The sequence below is a fragment of the Lepidochelys kempii genome, chromosome 3 (assembly GCF_965140285.1).
Source record: "Lepidochelys kempii isolate rLepKem1 chromosome 3, rLepKem1.hap1, whole genome shotgun sequence".
NCBI classification, from domain to species: Eukaryota; Metazoa; Chordata; order Testudines; family Cheloniidae; genus Lepidochelys; species Lepidochelys kempii.
The window spans coordinates 206,230,370-206,245,055 of NC_136382.1; the positions used below are offsets into that span (position 1 = coordinate 206,230,370).

At 41.9% G+C, this 14,686-nt stretch overlaps 1 protein-coding gene across 13 annotated transcripts in view; it reads left to right on the plus strand.

Annotated features, from left to right (window-relative positions):
- Window positions 1–14,686, plus strand: part of RIN2 (Ras and Rab interactor 2) — a 104,157-nt gene that overhangs the window by 44,285 nt on the left and 45,186 nt on the right. For 7 of the 13 annotated variants that reach the window (XM_073339756.2, XM_073339766.2, XM_073339765.2 and 4 more), the window contains one exon: window positions 12,480–12,574. In XM_073339756.2, the coding sequence (XP_073195857.2) occupies window positions 12,480–12,574 (95 nt within the window). Of the gene's footprint in view, window positions 1–7,810; window positions 7,892–12,479; window positions 12,575–12,794; window positions 13,004–14,686 lie in introns of those variants that run through there. The other 6 variants (XM_073339759.2, XM_073339761.2, XM_073339758.2 and 3 more) reach the window with 2 other exon arrangements.

Consider the following 14,686-nt stretch of genomic DNA (forward strand, 5'->3'; position numbering starts at 1 on the left):
ATAGGGGCTAATAATGTTAGTTGACAAAGCATCGTGTCATTAATTTTCACTTTGACAGCCTCATAGTACGATTACAATGACATACTTACACACTGAAATGCTCAGTTGATGCATCACAGATTTTGTTTGTCTATTATTTTAACACAGTCTTATTAGGCAAGTCATTGGAAAACAAATGAGGCATGAGTTATATTGGAATGATAGAGCTTTTTCCCCTGTGGTAGCTTATGCAAAGCCTCATGCAATCAAAAATAACCAGGTTCATCTGGGGACAGAATTAGCTTCTCAGTTTTTGGAACACATTCTGGTTATGTCCTGCTTTGTGTAGACCCAGCCATTGTCTTTATTTGGTGGCAATCAACAGTCTTTTTCATTTCGAGTGAATGGCCAGGCAATTCATTAATATGATCAAACTATCTCAATTTCTCAGGAGTATGCAGAGATTATCTTCAGATATGGTGGAGGCCGGGAGTTTAGGAGGTTGGAGTGGGGAGTCCTATTCTGTGTATTGTCTACATTGACTTCAGTGGGACTTAAGCACAAGCATTGTGCTTTGCTGAATCGGTCTTGATGAAGGGTTTGTTTTTTTTTGGTAAGGGAGATGCTCTCCTTAGTTTATGTATAATTATTGAAAACTATTGCTGTTTTCAGCTAAGAAACAAAAAAAGCAAGACCTCATGGTAACTAAAACAAACAAACACAAACGTACCATTTTATCTCCTTTATTTCAAGCCTCCTTATTGTCAGACAATTATATTAGGAGACCAAATTCTCCAGCTTACTAAGGCTTCTTTTTGACACTATAGCAACATAAACAGCCGTAACATAAATTTAACTGGTCACTGAAGATTTCCACCCTCCTTTCCCCTCCCTCCCCATGCAAGGGAATTTTTGGGTGGTACAGGCACCTCGCGCCAGCCTTGCCCACTGGTATGTGGGTAACTAGACAAAAAAGGGTATGATTAGGGCATGTGTGCCCTAGTAATCTCTAGCTACCAGAATGTCCCCTTATGGCATTAGCAGCCAATGTAAAAAAACAGCCCCAAGGCTGCTCTAATTTTTGCCAGGGACCAGTAGGTGGCTGGCCCTTGGATTGGACGGAGGGAAATGTGGCCCAAAAGTACCTTTTCATTCCCACTGGAGAATTATGCTGAGTAGACTTTGGCTGTAGCTCAGGATATAGGCTAGAACATCTTGGTAGTTTCAAACAATTTGTGTATTCAGGCTGACTGCATTCCTTTTGTATTGTACAGTTGGAGAGCAGATGTATTGGTGACTTCTTTCACTCTACAGGGGTGTTTCCTTCGCTTTCTCCATATGTGAAGTCATTAGAGCACAGCTAAGTAACTTAGCTGCATCTGGATGGGTTAGACAAGAAAACACTTCCAAGTTCAGATTTAAAAAAGAATGCTATATTATTTTATCTTTTTTAATTTGTATTACTTCACCCAAATATTTTACTTACTCTTTCATTGCTTTGTGTTTGGAGAGCATATCAGAGACATTTCCATATCCATTATGACTCCGAAGATATATTTCTCAGAATGTCCTCCCAAATTCACAGCCTGTCGTCAAAGGAGAATTTAGGGACATTTTGCTAATATATTTTATTTTACATTTATTCAAGTTTCATTTAATCTGCTGCCTAGTTTCTGAATGTACTTAAATCTATCTGGACTGTCTTGCCATTCTCAGTACCTTTTACTATTAAAAAAAACTAACCAACACAAAAAAAACCCCTAGCAGGTGTTGATGGCAAACTTCATGAACTTGTTGTCCTTTCTCAAGAATATTGAAATGGTCCCCATTGTAATAGCTTCTGAGCACCTTGCAATTTTTAGTGTTCATTCTCAACAGAGAAAGGTAGGGAAATATTACTGTTCCCATTTTACAAAAAGACTAAGAGCATGTCTGCATTTACTGGGGATCAGTGCTGTGGTGATCGATCCGCTGGGGGTTGATTTAACAGGTCTAGTGAAGACCCGCTAAATTGACTGCAGATAGCTCTCCCGTTGACTCCTGTACTCCACTGGAGCGAGAAGTGGACTGGGGATCAGCACGGGTACTCCACAGAACAATAAGCGTAAGGTAAGTCAATGGGAGAGTTTCTCCCGGTGACCCAGTGCGGTGTAGACACCACAAAAGGTCGACCTAAGCTACATCCAGGCCTGCCGAGAACAATTCTGGGCCCTAGGGCCAGGGTTGTCCCTGGTGAGGGCAGGGCATGGGGCAGAAGTGATGTTTCGTCACTTCTGGGACCGACCGCGCCGGCCTGTGGGGACCCCCAAAGTGCAGGGCCCGGAGAGCTCGTTCGCGCCCGTAGGAGCCCTGCAAGCCTCCTGGGTGATTTAAAAGGGCCCGGGGCTCCTAGCTGCCACCACTCCTACTGCAGCAGTGGTGGTGGCCAGGGGCCTCCAGGCTCTTTTAAATCTCACGGGTCCCTGGGCAATTGCCCCTTCGCACCCCCTCCTCCCTACCCCCTGTGTAGACCTGCCCTAAGTGACTCACTCACCTGAAGGTCACACAAGATTTTTTTTTTTTTTGGCAGAGCAGAGAATTGAATCTTCATCTTCCTAGTCCCAGATTAGTACCTAATCAGCAGGTCATCCTTCCTCTCTGTTGGCTCTCCCAACCGTTAAAACATTTTAGAGGGACCCATCTATTGTCTGTCTACCCTGAAAATAAGCAGTTTCTGAGACTTGCTTATTACTTAACCAGATTTTAATCCATAACAGAATTAAATGTTACCAGCCCAAGGGGGGATATTAGAAATTCCTGGCTCACAGCACAAATTGCAAGTTGCTGAAGTATATAAATACTTCAGTTCTATACAGACATTGGGAAAAGTCCACAAATAGGAACTCTCAAGCATTCGGCCATCATTGGCTTTTTGCCAGGCTCTTATACAGAACGCCCTTTGAGAATTGCTGCACTCTACTTATCAAAACAGGAAGGAAAAAGCTCAGATGCCAAAGAGGATGCAAGGCTCCAGAAAGAATGAAAAATGGAAAAGCTGGGGGGAAAAGGCGCAAGAGCAGGGAGTTGCTTCCTGATTAAGTACAGCATTGGTCCTTGTTTTTAGGCCGTGCTCCCTTTCCAGGTTAGAAATGTTTATCCTCCTTTTTCCATCTTAGCTATTTTAAAGGTCTGAGTTTGATCCCTTGAAAACATTCAGCGGTGGCTACTACACTTGGTCCTTGAAGTGCATTATGAGCAACTTGGAGGTTTCATAAATTCACAATGAACTTTTAGTTACATTGCAGTACAGAAGCAGGTACTGTAATGCATCTGCCATGCAAAGATAGGAATAGTTTTTCTTTCTAACAATTGTCCTGCAACAACCGTCTAGACAAAAGGCAGCTCTTCTGCAACACTGGGACTTTTTGCTCCAGTCTAACGAATAGAAAGATCCACCTGTAAAAATCAATGGTATGGATATCTTTCCGAGGGCTATGTGAGACCGTGGATTAGATTATCCATTGTGGCTGCACTCCTCTAGACACAGGGCAGTAGTGTATGGTGGTGGGAGCGGGACTTCTGGGAGATGGTTATAGGTCCCTGATTCTGTGCTGCTTGGCCCTGAATTCTGTTAGAGTAGCTTAGAGCAGCAGGTCTCAAACTATGGGTTGGGACCCCAAAGTGGGTCGCAACCCCATTTTAATGGGGTCACGAGGGCTGGCTTATGTGCCAGGGCCTTAGGCAGAAGCCTGAGCTGCACCTCCTACGGCCGAAGCCAAAGCGTGGGGACTTCAGCCCTGGGCAGCATTGCTCAGGTTACAAGACCCCTGCCTGAGGCTGAAGCCCTTGGGTTTCAGCTTTGGTCCCCCCACCTGGGGCAGTGGGGTTCAGGCTTTGGCTTTGGCCTTCCCCCACTCAAGGCGGCAGGGCTCAGGCAGGCTTAGGCTTCGTTCTCCCCTCCCTTGGGTCATGTAGTAATTTCATTGCACCGCGACCACCTTCTGACAGCAAAAGTTTGAGAACCCCTGGCTTAGAGGCTGCTCTGACTTATACACTGATATAAGGTCCTGAAGATGTAAAGCAGAGTGGAAGAGCAATTTCATCAGCTCAGTAGCAGAGGAAACTGATGTGCATGAATAGCAGTGGTCTACTCCATTTGTGGACAATGTATACTAATCACTATACCATCTGCACAAGCCTTCAAAGGCCAGGTCTATGGGGATGAATATTCTTGGCTGACATCAAGCATAATGGGTTGCAGTACAAAAGAAAACATTGTATGTGTGTGATTTTGAGATGTTTGTATTTTGTAATTTCATTCCTGGATTTTGAGAATGTAAACAATTAGTACTTGGGTATTTCAGGTAATGTTTGGATGTCTGGCAATATCATGCCAGAGAAGAGTTCTTTGGTTGCTGATGTATACTATGATGTTATTCAAGTATGTGACATCATGTACTCTGTGTCACGGTAATTATCATTTGGGTTTATAATGGCTGTGTATTTCTTCAAATGAAGATGAATGGCAAAATGATGGTATTACAGAATTTGACCTTGAAAAGGGTTTTCCTTTTTTGGATTATTTCTGAGGAAGCATTGTGGACGTGAAACTGGTTGTTATATATGTAGAAATTACTGACTTAATTTAAACTTTGGCTTCCAGATGATGACTTTCTATTTTCACCTAGGAGTTTGCTCTGTGTTGTTTGTTTTTTAATGTTTTTATTCTTTGTATATGTGCATCAATGGTCCCAGTTTCAGTAATTTCTGTATCATTGGCTTTGGTATCAGTATCTCATTGCCATGAATAATCCCTGCAAGATCTCTACAGATCACTTCCATGGTCTTAAAGCTTATGATTGCTATGAGCTTGGTACAGAGCCTGCAGACAGAAATGTACTTCCATCTGATCTTTTAAGAAAATGTCCTTAAAATATTAGTCTTTTGGGGCCTGATTCAAAACTCCTTGAAAGTCAGTGGTCTTTTTCCATTGAGTTCAATGAGATTTCAAACAGGCCCTTTGTGAAGGCAGAACTGAATTTCAAGAATTCAAATATATAGGGCCTTTTGAGGTTAACAAGTGACTGCATTGACCTCTCACCATCATAACTGTTGTCATCATATGTTCAGCGTTCTAGCTGGTACTTTTGGGTAGAAGTGTGTTTTTTAAGAGCTCCATGTAAAGATCTGCACACAAGCTGCCCTTTGTGGTGTACAACTGTGAGGGACTGGGGAATCTGTCTGTACAGCCGTGGTCAGCAACTGGTAGATCGCGATCGACTAGTCGATCCTGGAGCAGACTCTGACTGTCGATCATGATCTCCGGCCACTAACCAGGAGCTGCCAGAGGTAAGTGCCGCCCGGTGGGAGCCCGTACCCCTCCCACACCCCAACCCCCTTCCCCAGCCCTGAGCCCCCTCCTGGAGCCTGTAACCCATACCCTCTCCTGCACCCCAACACCCTGCCCCAGGCTCAGCCCAGAGCCCCCTCCCACACTCCGAGCTCCTCGGCCCCAGCCCAGAGACCGCACTCCTTTCCTGCACCCCAACCTCCTGCCCCAACCCCATGAAAGTGAGTGAAGGTGCGGGAGATTGAATGACAGAAGGATGGGGGAATGGAGCGAGCAGGGTGGGGCCTCAGAGTAGATCCTGGGTGGCACTTAAATTCAAAAAGTGATCTTGTGCGTAAAAAGGTAGAAGACCACTGCTGTACAGTCTCTGCATTCTGTGTGAGATTATGAACTCTGTATATACCAAAATACAAACTCCATTTTGAATGTGCAGCCTTTTGCCTTGTCTCTTGTCTGTTTCAGATTATCCATTCATATGGGTAGGTTCTATTCAGTTCACGTTAATGATTCTGGTCTCGAACCAGAATGTTAAGTGATTCAAATATCTCATCCCTTCCCTTTTACAATCAGTGTGCAAAGTGCATAGGGAAGTTCAGGCACGCATACTAATCATTAATATATTATCAAAATTTCCGCATCTATCCCATCAACAAATACATTTATTGATCCTAGAAAACCCAGGAACCATGCTACACATTCTTGAGCTCCATCTGCTGGTACATCAGCTGTTAGCACCTCTTGTAACAATATCTGCCTGTAAACCGCAAAAATGTAAACATTCTTATAACAATTTCCAGTTGGAATTCTTTCAAGACTAGGTCAACTATTTTTGCTTTGACTTTTTTGTTTTGCAAAAAATTGCTTGTGCTTTCTGTGAAAAATTCATTTTTCTTTTGTCAAAACAGAAAACAAACAAACCTGAAAACAAAAAAATTTTGGCCAAAACCAGATATTTTTATTTGGATATGTTGCCACAATGCCTTCTGGGAATTGCAATTCAGTTGACTTATGTCCCCATTCTCTTCTGTGGTTTGTACATCTCAGCTGGGCTTCAACTCCCATGATGCATTGTGGTCAAAGGACTCCCATGATGCACAGCCTCCCCTTAACAAATCATTGCATCCTGAGCTTGCGCCAGCTCCCTGCCACTGTGACAGGGAGCGATGTTGCTCCCCACCTCCAGTGAGTACCTCAGCTGCAGGTACCCCCTCGGCTGCCCCTCTGGCAATGTCCTCTTTTTGGGAACCTGAAATATAGTAACCCTAGCATGGGGTCACAATGCCACTCATTTTTAGCCTGCCCACCCCTCCATTGTGGACCTTGGGTGGATTGCCAAAAAAGAGAAAATGCAGTTTATGGGCCACCTTCATAAAACGTTTGGGAACCGCTCCCTGAATAAACTCCACACAGACTCTCTCATGGCTAACACCAGTCTTGTCTGGAGCAGATTTAATAACAAACCGTTCAAAATAATCCTCAAAGTCATAAAACAAAGTCCATCACCACAACAACATAAACATTCATACTCTGCTCTGGAACATTCAGCTAGTCCTGAGGCTCTTTTGTTCCAGTAGGCTCTTCACCAAGCAACCACTCCCAGGCCTTCCTAGCTGGAGCTGAGCCTTTTTTGTCTCTTGGTCTCTGGATAGCCCCTTCTGCTGCTCTCCTGGCCTTCTCCTGGTTACTCAGGGTCTCCTGCAGGAACTTTTTGCTCTCTACGGCCTCTGCCACAACTTTCTTTAGCAACATCCTCACCTCCCTGCATTGAGAGAAGTCAGCAGGTAGCCAGCCTTCCCCTTTTGCTGTCTTCCCCTTTATAATGCCCAGGAGCTTCTCCTTAAGCCCAGTTGGGTAGCAGGTAATCCGTCACAGGAGCACTGGCCCCTGCTCCCTCTTAAAGGGGTCAGTCATCCAGTGACAAAAAATTGCTTTCAATAGAAAAATAACACAGGGCTACTATATCACTTGGTTGCTTTATTCCAATATTTAATTAATTAAAAACCTTAATTTTTCAAAAATAGGTGAAGCTGCTGCAACAGGGACAGTTTGATGCACCATGGATTCCAGGGATTTTGCTAAAGAATTTAGGGCCAGCTTTCTGTGGGCTAGCTAGGGCCTTTTCTCAGATGGACAAATGGTTCTCTAGCTAGATGAGATTTTGCGTGAGTCAAACTTAAGAGGCCGTGAGCAAACAATTGAATAGCAGAACTTTGGAGAGGCAACCCACGTTGTCTTTAGATTCCTGTTGCTTCCTTGGAGTGAAGAATGCCGTGATTTTAATGTTCTCTCCTGCTGTTCAGACATTTCCTTTTGGCTAGTTTTTCCCCCCTCTTTGGTTTAGTTAGGCATGGCTAAGAGGAAAGCAACCAAGTGCTCCTATTATGATGAGAGTGCACAGTCAGGTCTGACTAGCTTCTCTGTGTTTTATATGGCAAGCTTCTCAACTGTAATGCATGATCATGGCTGAGATATCTAAAACACCCAGTTTTGCCTCCGCTGTAGCTACTGAGGAGAGCAGAGCAGACCTCTACAATTGAAGAGTGGGCAAGGTTGGTAGACCTCTGGGATGCCAAAGTCATACAGGTAATTAGAGAAATGACTTTTTTCCTTCCCCCACTCCTGATAGACTTCTCTGTACCAATTGCCTTTGTGGCGGCCAGAGGGCAGCTGGAGAATCCTTCCTCTGTTCCTGCTAAATCCTAAGAAAGCACCTGAAATTAAAAGGGAGACCTATCGTGGAAGTCACATGGGTTGCTAGTCACTGCTCAAGTAACCTCTGTTCCCTTTGCCTCATTTGATAATGTCTTCTTAAAGACTGTGGCTCCCTCTTTTGATGAGCCAATTAAGAGTAGTCCACACAGTTATTCTGAATCTTTGCATTATGTAAGATGCTTGCAGGGCAGACCTTAGGGCTTATGAGACCTTGTGCAAAGAAGCGTGAGGTACTATTGTAGTTCCTCCCTCCTTGCGATCAGGCCCTCCATTCTCTGTGGTGTTGTTGGGGGCACTCTAACAGGAGGATTGAGTAGGAGGAGCGGGGACTCTGTGTCACCACGTACATAGCATAGGTCTAAGGATGCTCCTAAAGATCCAAAATGTCACACTCTTGATTTCAGAGATGTCCCTGTCATCTTAATACTTCATATTGCAAAGGTCAATTTTAGAGTTGGTATACTGAATTAACCAAATAATTAATTAATAATATATTTTAAAAATCTGCTTCTGTGTAGTGATTTTCATTGGAGGATCTCATACTTTATAAAGGTAAATAGAATTACAGGTCACACAGTGCATCATTGGCAATCAAGAGTTCGAATCCAGGTTTTCTAACTCATAATCTTCCATTTTAATAATTAGCTGATGATGTCTCTTTCTTAAATTACTTGGATTGAAGAAATAAGGAAGCAGCAAATGTCCTGGAAGTAAGTGGTTACTCATCCCTTCCAGCATTTCAGCCACTTAGCATGCTCAGGGTTTGAAAACTCTATTTTCCCACAGTGAATAGGAAACTTCTGAGGACAAGTGCCATCGCTTTCTGCAGAACCGAAGCTTTCTTCTTTTTTCCAAAACAGACCCCCCCAAATAACCATTTCAAGCCCTTATTGTGCAAAAAACCTGCTAATCCAAGGTTAATCCATTGCTCTGCTGCCTTTCTGAATGTGCAGACAGATTGTTCCAGTGCCTCTGCTGCTGCTCATTGCTGTTTTGAACAGGCGCAAAGTGGAAACAAGCCACAATCTTTCAGGTTTTCAGTTCTCTGCAATGATCGTGAAACTGACTAAAATAGTTTAGTTGCATTCTACTGCCTCTTTGGAAAGCTCTTAGCAACAGCAGAGATGGACAGTTGAGGTATTTGCTGTGAGGAGAGACTCAAAAAATGAAGGCTGTGGGAAGGGTAGAGTAGTGGAAACACCCATATTTCAGCCAGAAAGCTGAGGGAAGAGGTAGAGTAGTAGACTCACACTTCTCTGTTGCAGCAGTCAGGAGACAGAACTGAGGTATAAAGTACTGGAACCTCGAGAGAGAGAGAGAATTCTCCTTCATTCTTCCAGAAGTTAGGCAGGTTGGAGAGGGAGAGAGAAGGTGCATGAGTTTTCCAATTTATCAAACACCTACTAGCTGGAAGCTGATATGAAAAATGGAGAGTCCTGGAACATTACCCTTTCCCTATATCTTGATGGGGTGGGGAAGGATGGTACAGTAGAACTTCGAAGTTACGAACACCTTGGGAATGGAGTTTGTTCTTAACTCAGAAACGTTCATAACTCTGAACAAACATTATGGTTGTTCTTTCAAAAATTTACAACTGAACACTGACTTAATACAGCTTTGAAACTTTACTATGCAGAAGGAAAAATGCTGCTTTTAACCATCTTAATTTAAATGAAACAATCACATAAGCAGTTTCCTTACCATATCAAATCTTATTTTTTAAACATTCCCTTTATTTTTTTTAGTAGTTCATTTAACACAGTACTGTACTGTATTTGCTTTTCTTTTCCTTTCCTTTCCTTTCCTCTCTGCTGCTTCCCGATCGCATAATTCCAATTCTAAATGAGGGGTGGTGTTGACTGGTCGGTTCGTAACTCTGGTGTTCATAGCTCTGAGGTTCTACTGTAACTGATTTGCTGAACAGTGAGATTCTGAATCTCTTGTCTCTGTCTGCAGCCAGAAGAGTTAGTTCTCTGAAAAAATTTCCCAGCCTTGTGTTTGAGTGCACAGATGATGGGATAAGTTTGGGTGAGGGTGAGGGAAGCACTCTGTATGTATTTTGTGCATATCTGTATAAATACGTGTGAGATTTTATTGTGGGAGAGAGAAGTGACAGAAAGAGAGACAGAATATATAATGGAGGAGGTAGCATGCACAATTTAGGGAAAAGGAGAAAAGAGAGAGAAAAGTGGAAGCAGACCCTGAAGACAATTCATAAAAAAGATACACTATGATTTATTACAGGAAGGAGAGAGGAAAAACTAGAGTGGAGTCAGGAACAGCAAGAAGGTTATAAAAGCCAGAAAAGTGCAATAAGTCGTACTGGTTGTGTAGGACTTGGCATATATATTTCTTGACTAGTTTAGCTTATGATTAAATCTAGCCTGGTGATCTGGTTTCAGTTCCCTGTTATGTCACAGACTTGTGTGTGACCTTGGCCAAGTCACTTAATCTCTTTGTGGCTCAGTTCCCCACCTGTAAAATGGGGGATAATAGCACTTCCCTGCTTTGTAGGGGTGCTTTGAAGATAAATGCATTAAAGATTATAATGTGCTCAGATACTGTGATAATGGGAGGCACATAAAATAAATAATACCTCAAAGGGATCATTCATCCTTGTGGCCTAGGTCTATCAAGGACTAGCCTGCTTTTTTCCCACCAACAGGGTTGCCAATTATTTCTAGGAAGCGTCTCCTACCTAGTACTTCACAGTAGCTGGTTGGTTGATTGGCTTGTTGTTCACGGTTTCTAACCTCAGAAATACATGACCACGTGCTAGAATTGGATTAGGTTTGGCCAGCGATGTCTTTTAGTTCAGATTTTCAAGTATGGGAACAAGGGCTCTTTATTTTAATCATATAAAACAGGACTGCCTGGGCTGGATTCATCCCTACTGTAAAACAAGGAATGAATTTGGCCCCATGTAGTAAAAGCCAACTGAATACACGGCTCGGTTCTTGGCAGTGAAGATGCCATTTCCATTGGTGTGTAGTGCACAAGAGGTGGGTTGCCTTCTAGTCTAGGGTGAGAAAACGACTTCAGTACAATTTCACTGTCGATGTGGCTACATCTGATGCTTTGAGACTGACCGTGCTTTTTCCCAATTCGCTGTAGTGGTTCAAAGGATGCACTATGCACATTTTCCCTACTCAATACAAGGAAGTCTTTTGTAAATTGTCAAAACAGTAGTACACTGGTACTTCATATTACTTACTGGGATAGTGATCCTGAAATGGAAAAAAGCCTATGAAAAGATAGAAGGATGTACTGTATTTCCTGTAATTTTATTATATAAACCCTGGGGCCTATAACAGGACTGGAGAGCTGTAATCTAAATGGAGACTGAAACCTTTCCTTTGGATTGATCAAAATAATCATGTGCAATAAAAGAAGGCATGCCTGTCTGAGGTCGGAGGAAAGTATCCGTGTGATTATGACATAATGGGGAAAAATGTTGTTTGGAAATAGTACAGGACTTTGAAAACACTGCTCTTGTAAGGCTACCGATATTACTGAGATCTTGTTATTGCCTCTTATGTAATGAAGACGATAGCTTTGAGTTGGGTTGGAAAGGGTTTGGTTATTTATTTATTTATTTATTTATTTATTTATTTATTTTTAAAGCTTTGCTTACTTTTGGCGATTTTATTTTTAAAAATCTGACTACTCCTGTATTTATTCTATCTCACTTGAATCATGTACCAAGCACACTTTGATGCTATCCCTGTGGAAAGTATAGGAGGCTGAATGATTATGACTTGTAAACTTGATGGGAGAATCAATTTCTGCTATTTCCTATCAAAATATTTGCAAACTTTTGATTCATATATGCCATAATTCCCATAGTTGCTCAGTCACTGAGAATTCTCAGTAACCCTAAACTGAAGCCTCGTTCTGATCCCTCAGTTAAAATACAGGAACACGGCATCATTTAACTAAGAACCAGTCTGTTCAGCTGCAGTCCAAGAGTTAGTGCAAAAAGTAATTACTCTTTTATTTGTGCAAATATATTTATATTTATTTTTGTACCAAAGAAAGTTGAAAATATGGTTTTGTGTACCTGTGAAAGAACTTTTGAAGTTTGTGGTTTTTTTAAAAATGTTTTTATGGAACTTTTTTTTTAATTGCAGAATTGAATGTTACAGTAGTCAAAGCATGTGGTTTTTTTAAAATTAATACCTTACTATGTTTGTGCCTATTGAAACTACGGTATTAATATATCTAATTAAAATAATAATCTGATCTAATTTCCTGGGATGTTATATAGTGTAGTTAAACTTCAATTGTCCTGCCTCCAAGAACAAGTACAGTCTGTCCCTCACCCTTATTTTTTCTATTGTAAGGGAAGTCCAAATAGAATGGGATAAAAGGTTTGTAATGTCTAGTGACTAACCTTGTCCATTTGGTTTCCACGCCTCTTCCGCTTGCTTGACGTCATACTATTTTTGTCCCTCTCTAGCTCATTGACACAATTGCCTCAGAAATTGGAGAACTGAAACAGGAGATGGTACAGACAGATCTCATGCTGGAAGATGGATCCGCTGATTTGCAAAGGTGATTAAAAATATAATATAATAGTTGCTGCCTATTTTCACTGTGCCACTTTATTCGGGAAGCTGACATTTCTGTCACATTCTTTAGCTTTCCTCCTGCGAACACAAAACGTTGTAGGTGCTTTGTAGATCTGTAATGAAGGTGTTTGCCTCTGAGCAGTGGGAGTGTCTGCTGATTATGTTGTATGTGTATTTGTTTTAATTTCTTTTAGAAGCAGTTGAACTTTGTGCACTCCCAGTTCCTCATAACAAACAACAGAAACCTAGGAAGGAGATACACTTTTAAACACAGAAACTGCTAACATTATTACTACTGGTTGTGGAAATGAATCTAACTTTTACGTTGTAAAGTGTTCTAGAAATATTCATTGCTCCAGTCAACTTCGTGAAAATTCAATGGAACTTTCATACAGTAACACCTGGTGAAATGGTTAGTATAGTGAAGTATCGACTGCTATAATGTGACCCTCATTAAAGTATTTGTGAGATATGTGTGAAGTTAGTTTAATTAAGACCATCTTTAAATGTAAGAACAGTAGACTGATGAATTTTGGGAAGGCTAAGAAAGATGTTACAGTACAAATAAAGTTCTGACTCTTTTTTTAAAATGAAACACCGAGTGCAGGTGTGGGTTATTATAACTGTTAATCTAAATCTATTGCTTTCTGTTGTCAAGCTAGGGAAATAGATAGTGTACGGTAAATATTAGGGCCATACCTCTTTGGTTTTATCTTTTTTAATGTCTTTTTTAGCAGTACTGATAGGAGAAATGTTTGACAATTCATTATGTTGAATTTTAGGGGATTTTTATTCCTCCTAAAAGTTGAAATATTAGTTGTGAAAGGAAAGTAACAGATTCAGACCTTTGAGTGTATTGAGTGAATACGCAGGTTTCTAAGTAACTGATCTTTTATAATATGCAGCCTTGTTGTAGCTATGTGGGCCCCAGGCTATTAGAGAGACAAGGTGGGTGAGGCAGTTTCTTTTATTGGACCAATAAAAGATATAACCTTACTCACCTGATCTTTTATAAGGCAGTGAAATGACTTCTTGTTGCAGTACCTATTCATATCTCTGTAGCTAGGGCTTAGTTGCTATTTTCATTGCAGATGCTCATTCAGGCATCTATAACTTGATACTGGAATTTGAATCCAGAGAAAATTTAACATACAAATTGTGAGCCAGTAGAGGTCTGTGTGTGTGGTTTCCTTTTAAAAATGGTTTAAACCCTCTTAACCGCTTTTCAGATCTCCAGTATTTTAGAATTGTAGCGGCTGCAGGTACCGGTAGTTGTGTTCTAAAACCAGCTCTAAGGAAACGTTCAGATTGTGACGTTTCAGCTTCCTGTGAGTCCTAGAGTCATAGAACCTCAGGGCGGGAAGGGCCCTCAGGAGGCCGTCTAGTCCAACCCCCTGCTCCAAGCAGGACCCATCCCCCATAGTTGCCCCAGATCCCAAATGGCTCCCTCAAGGATTGAACTCACAACCCTGGGTTTAGCAGGCCAATGCTCAAACCACTGAGCTCTCCCTCCCCCATTCCATTCATTTCAGCAGTTGTGGGGCACAAAGAAATCTTAGAGAGACGGAATCAGCATCTTGGGGAGTGTAGCTAGTGTTGCCCCACCTTCTGTGAGTTGACTCCCTTCATCAGCTGGCGTGAGGGGGAAGGGCATACTTTTTGGGGTAGCAGTAAGGAGCGCCGCAAAGCCCATTGCTCTGCATGCTTTCTGAGCCATCCTGCTTTGTGCCTACAGGATAGCTCAGGGGGCTTCTGTTTGATGCTGCTATTCTGTCTGTCCGTGTCCTCCCGCACCCCCCGGCTATTGTCCTGATAAGGCCAGAATTTGGCCCTGCCTCTTTCAAATGGAGTCTCATGTAGTTGTATTGTTTTGTTTTTTAACTGATTAAGTGAGACTTGCAGCCTTATGTCCCTTATGTCTGTGTTTTACATTTCTCCCGGCCAATTAATATCGTATTTAAATAGTTTTCATGGTGTGGTATTCTAAGGTATATTGTTCATATTAATGTCATCTGGCAGAGATGGCTTTTTTTTTTTTTAAATCAGTGACCCATTCATTTCCTTCCAATCATAGCAGCATGGAGAAGATTCATCA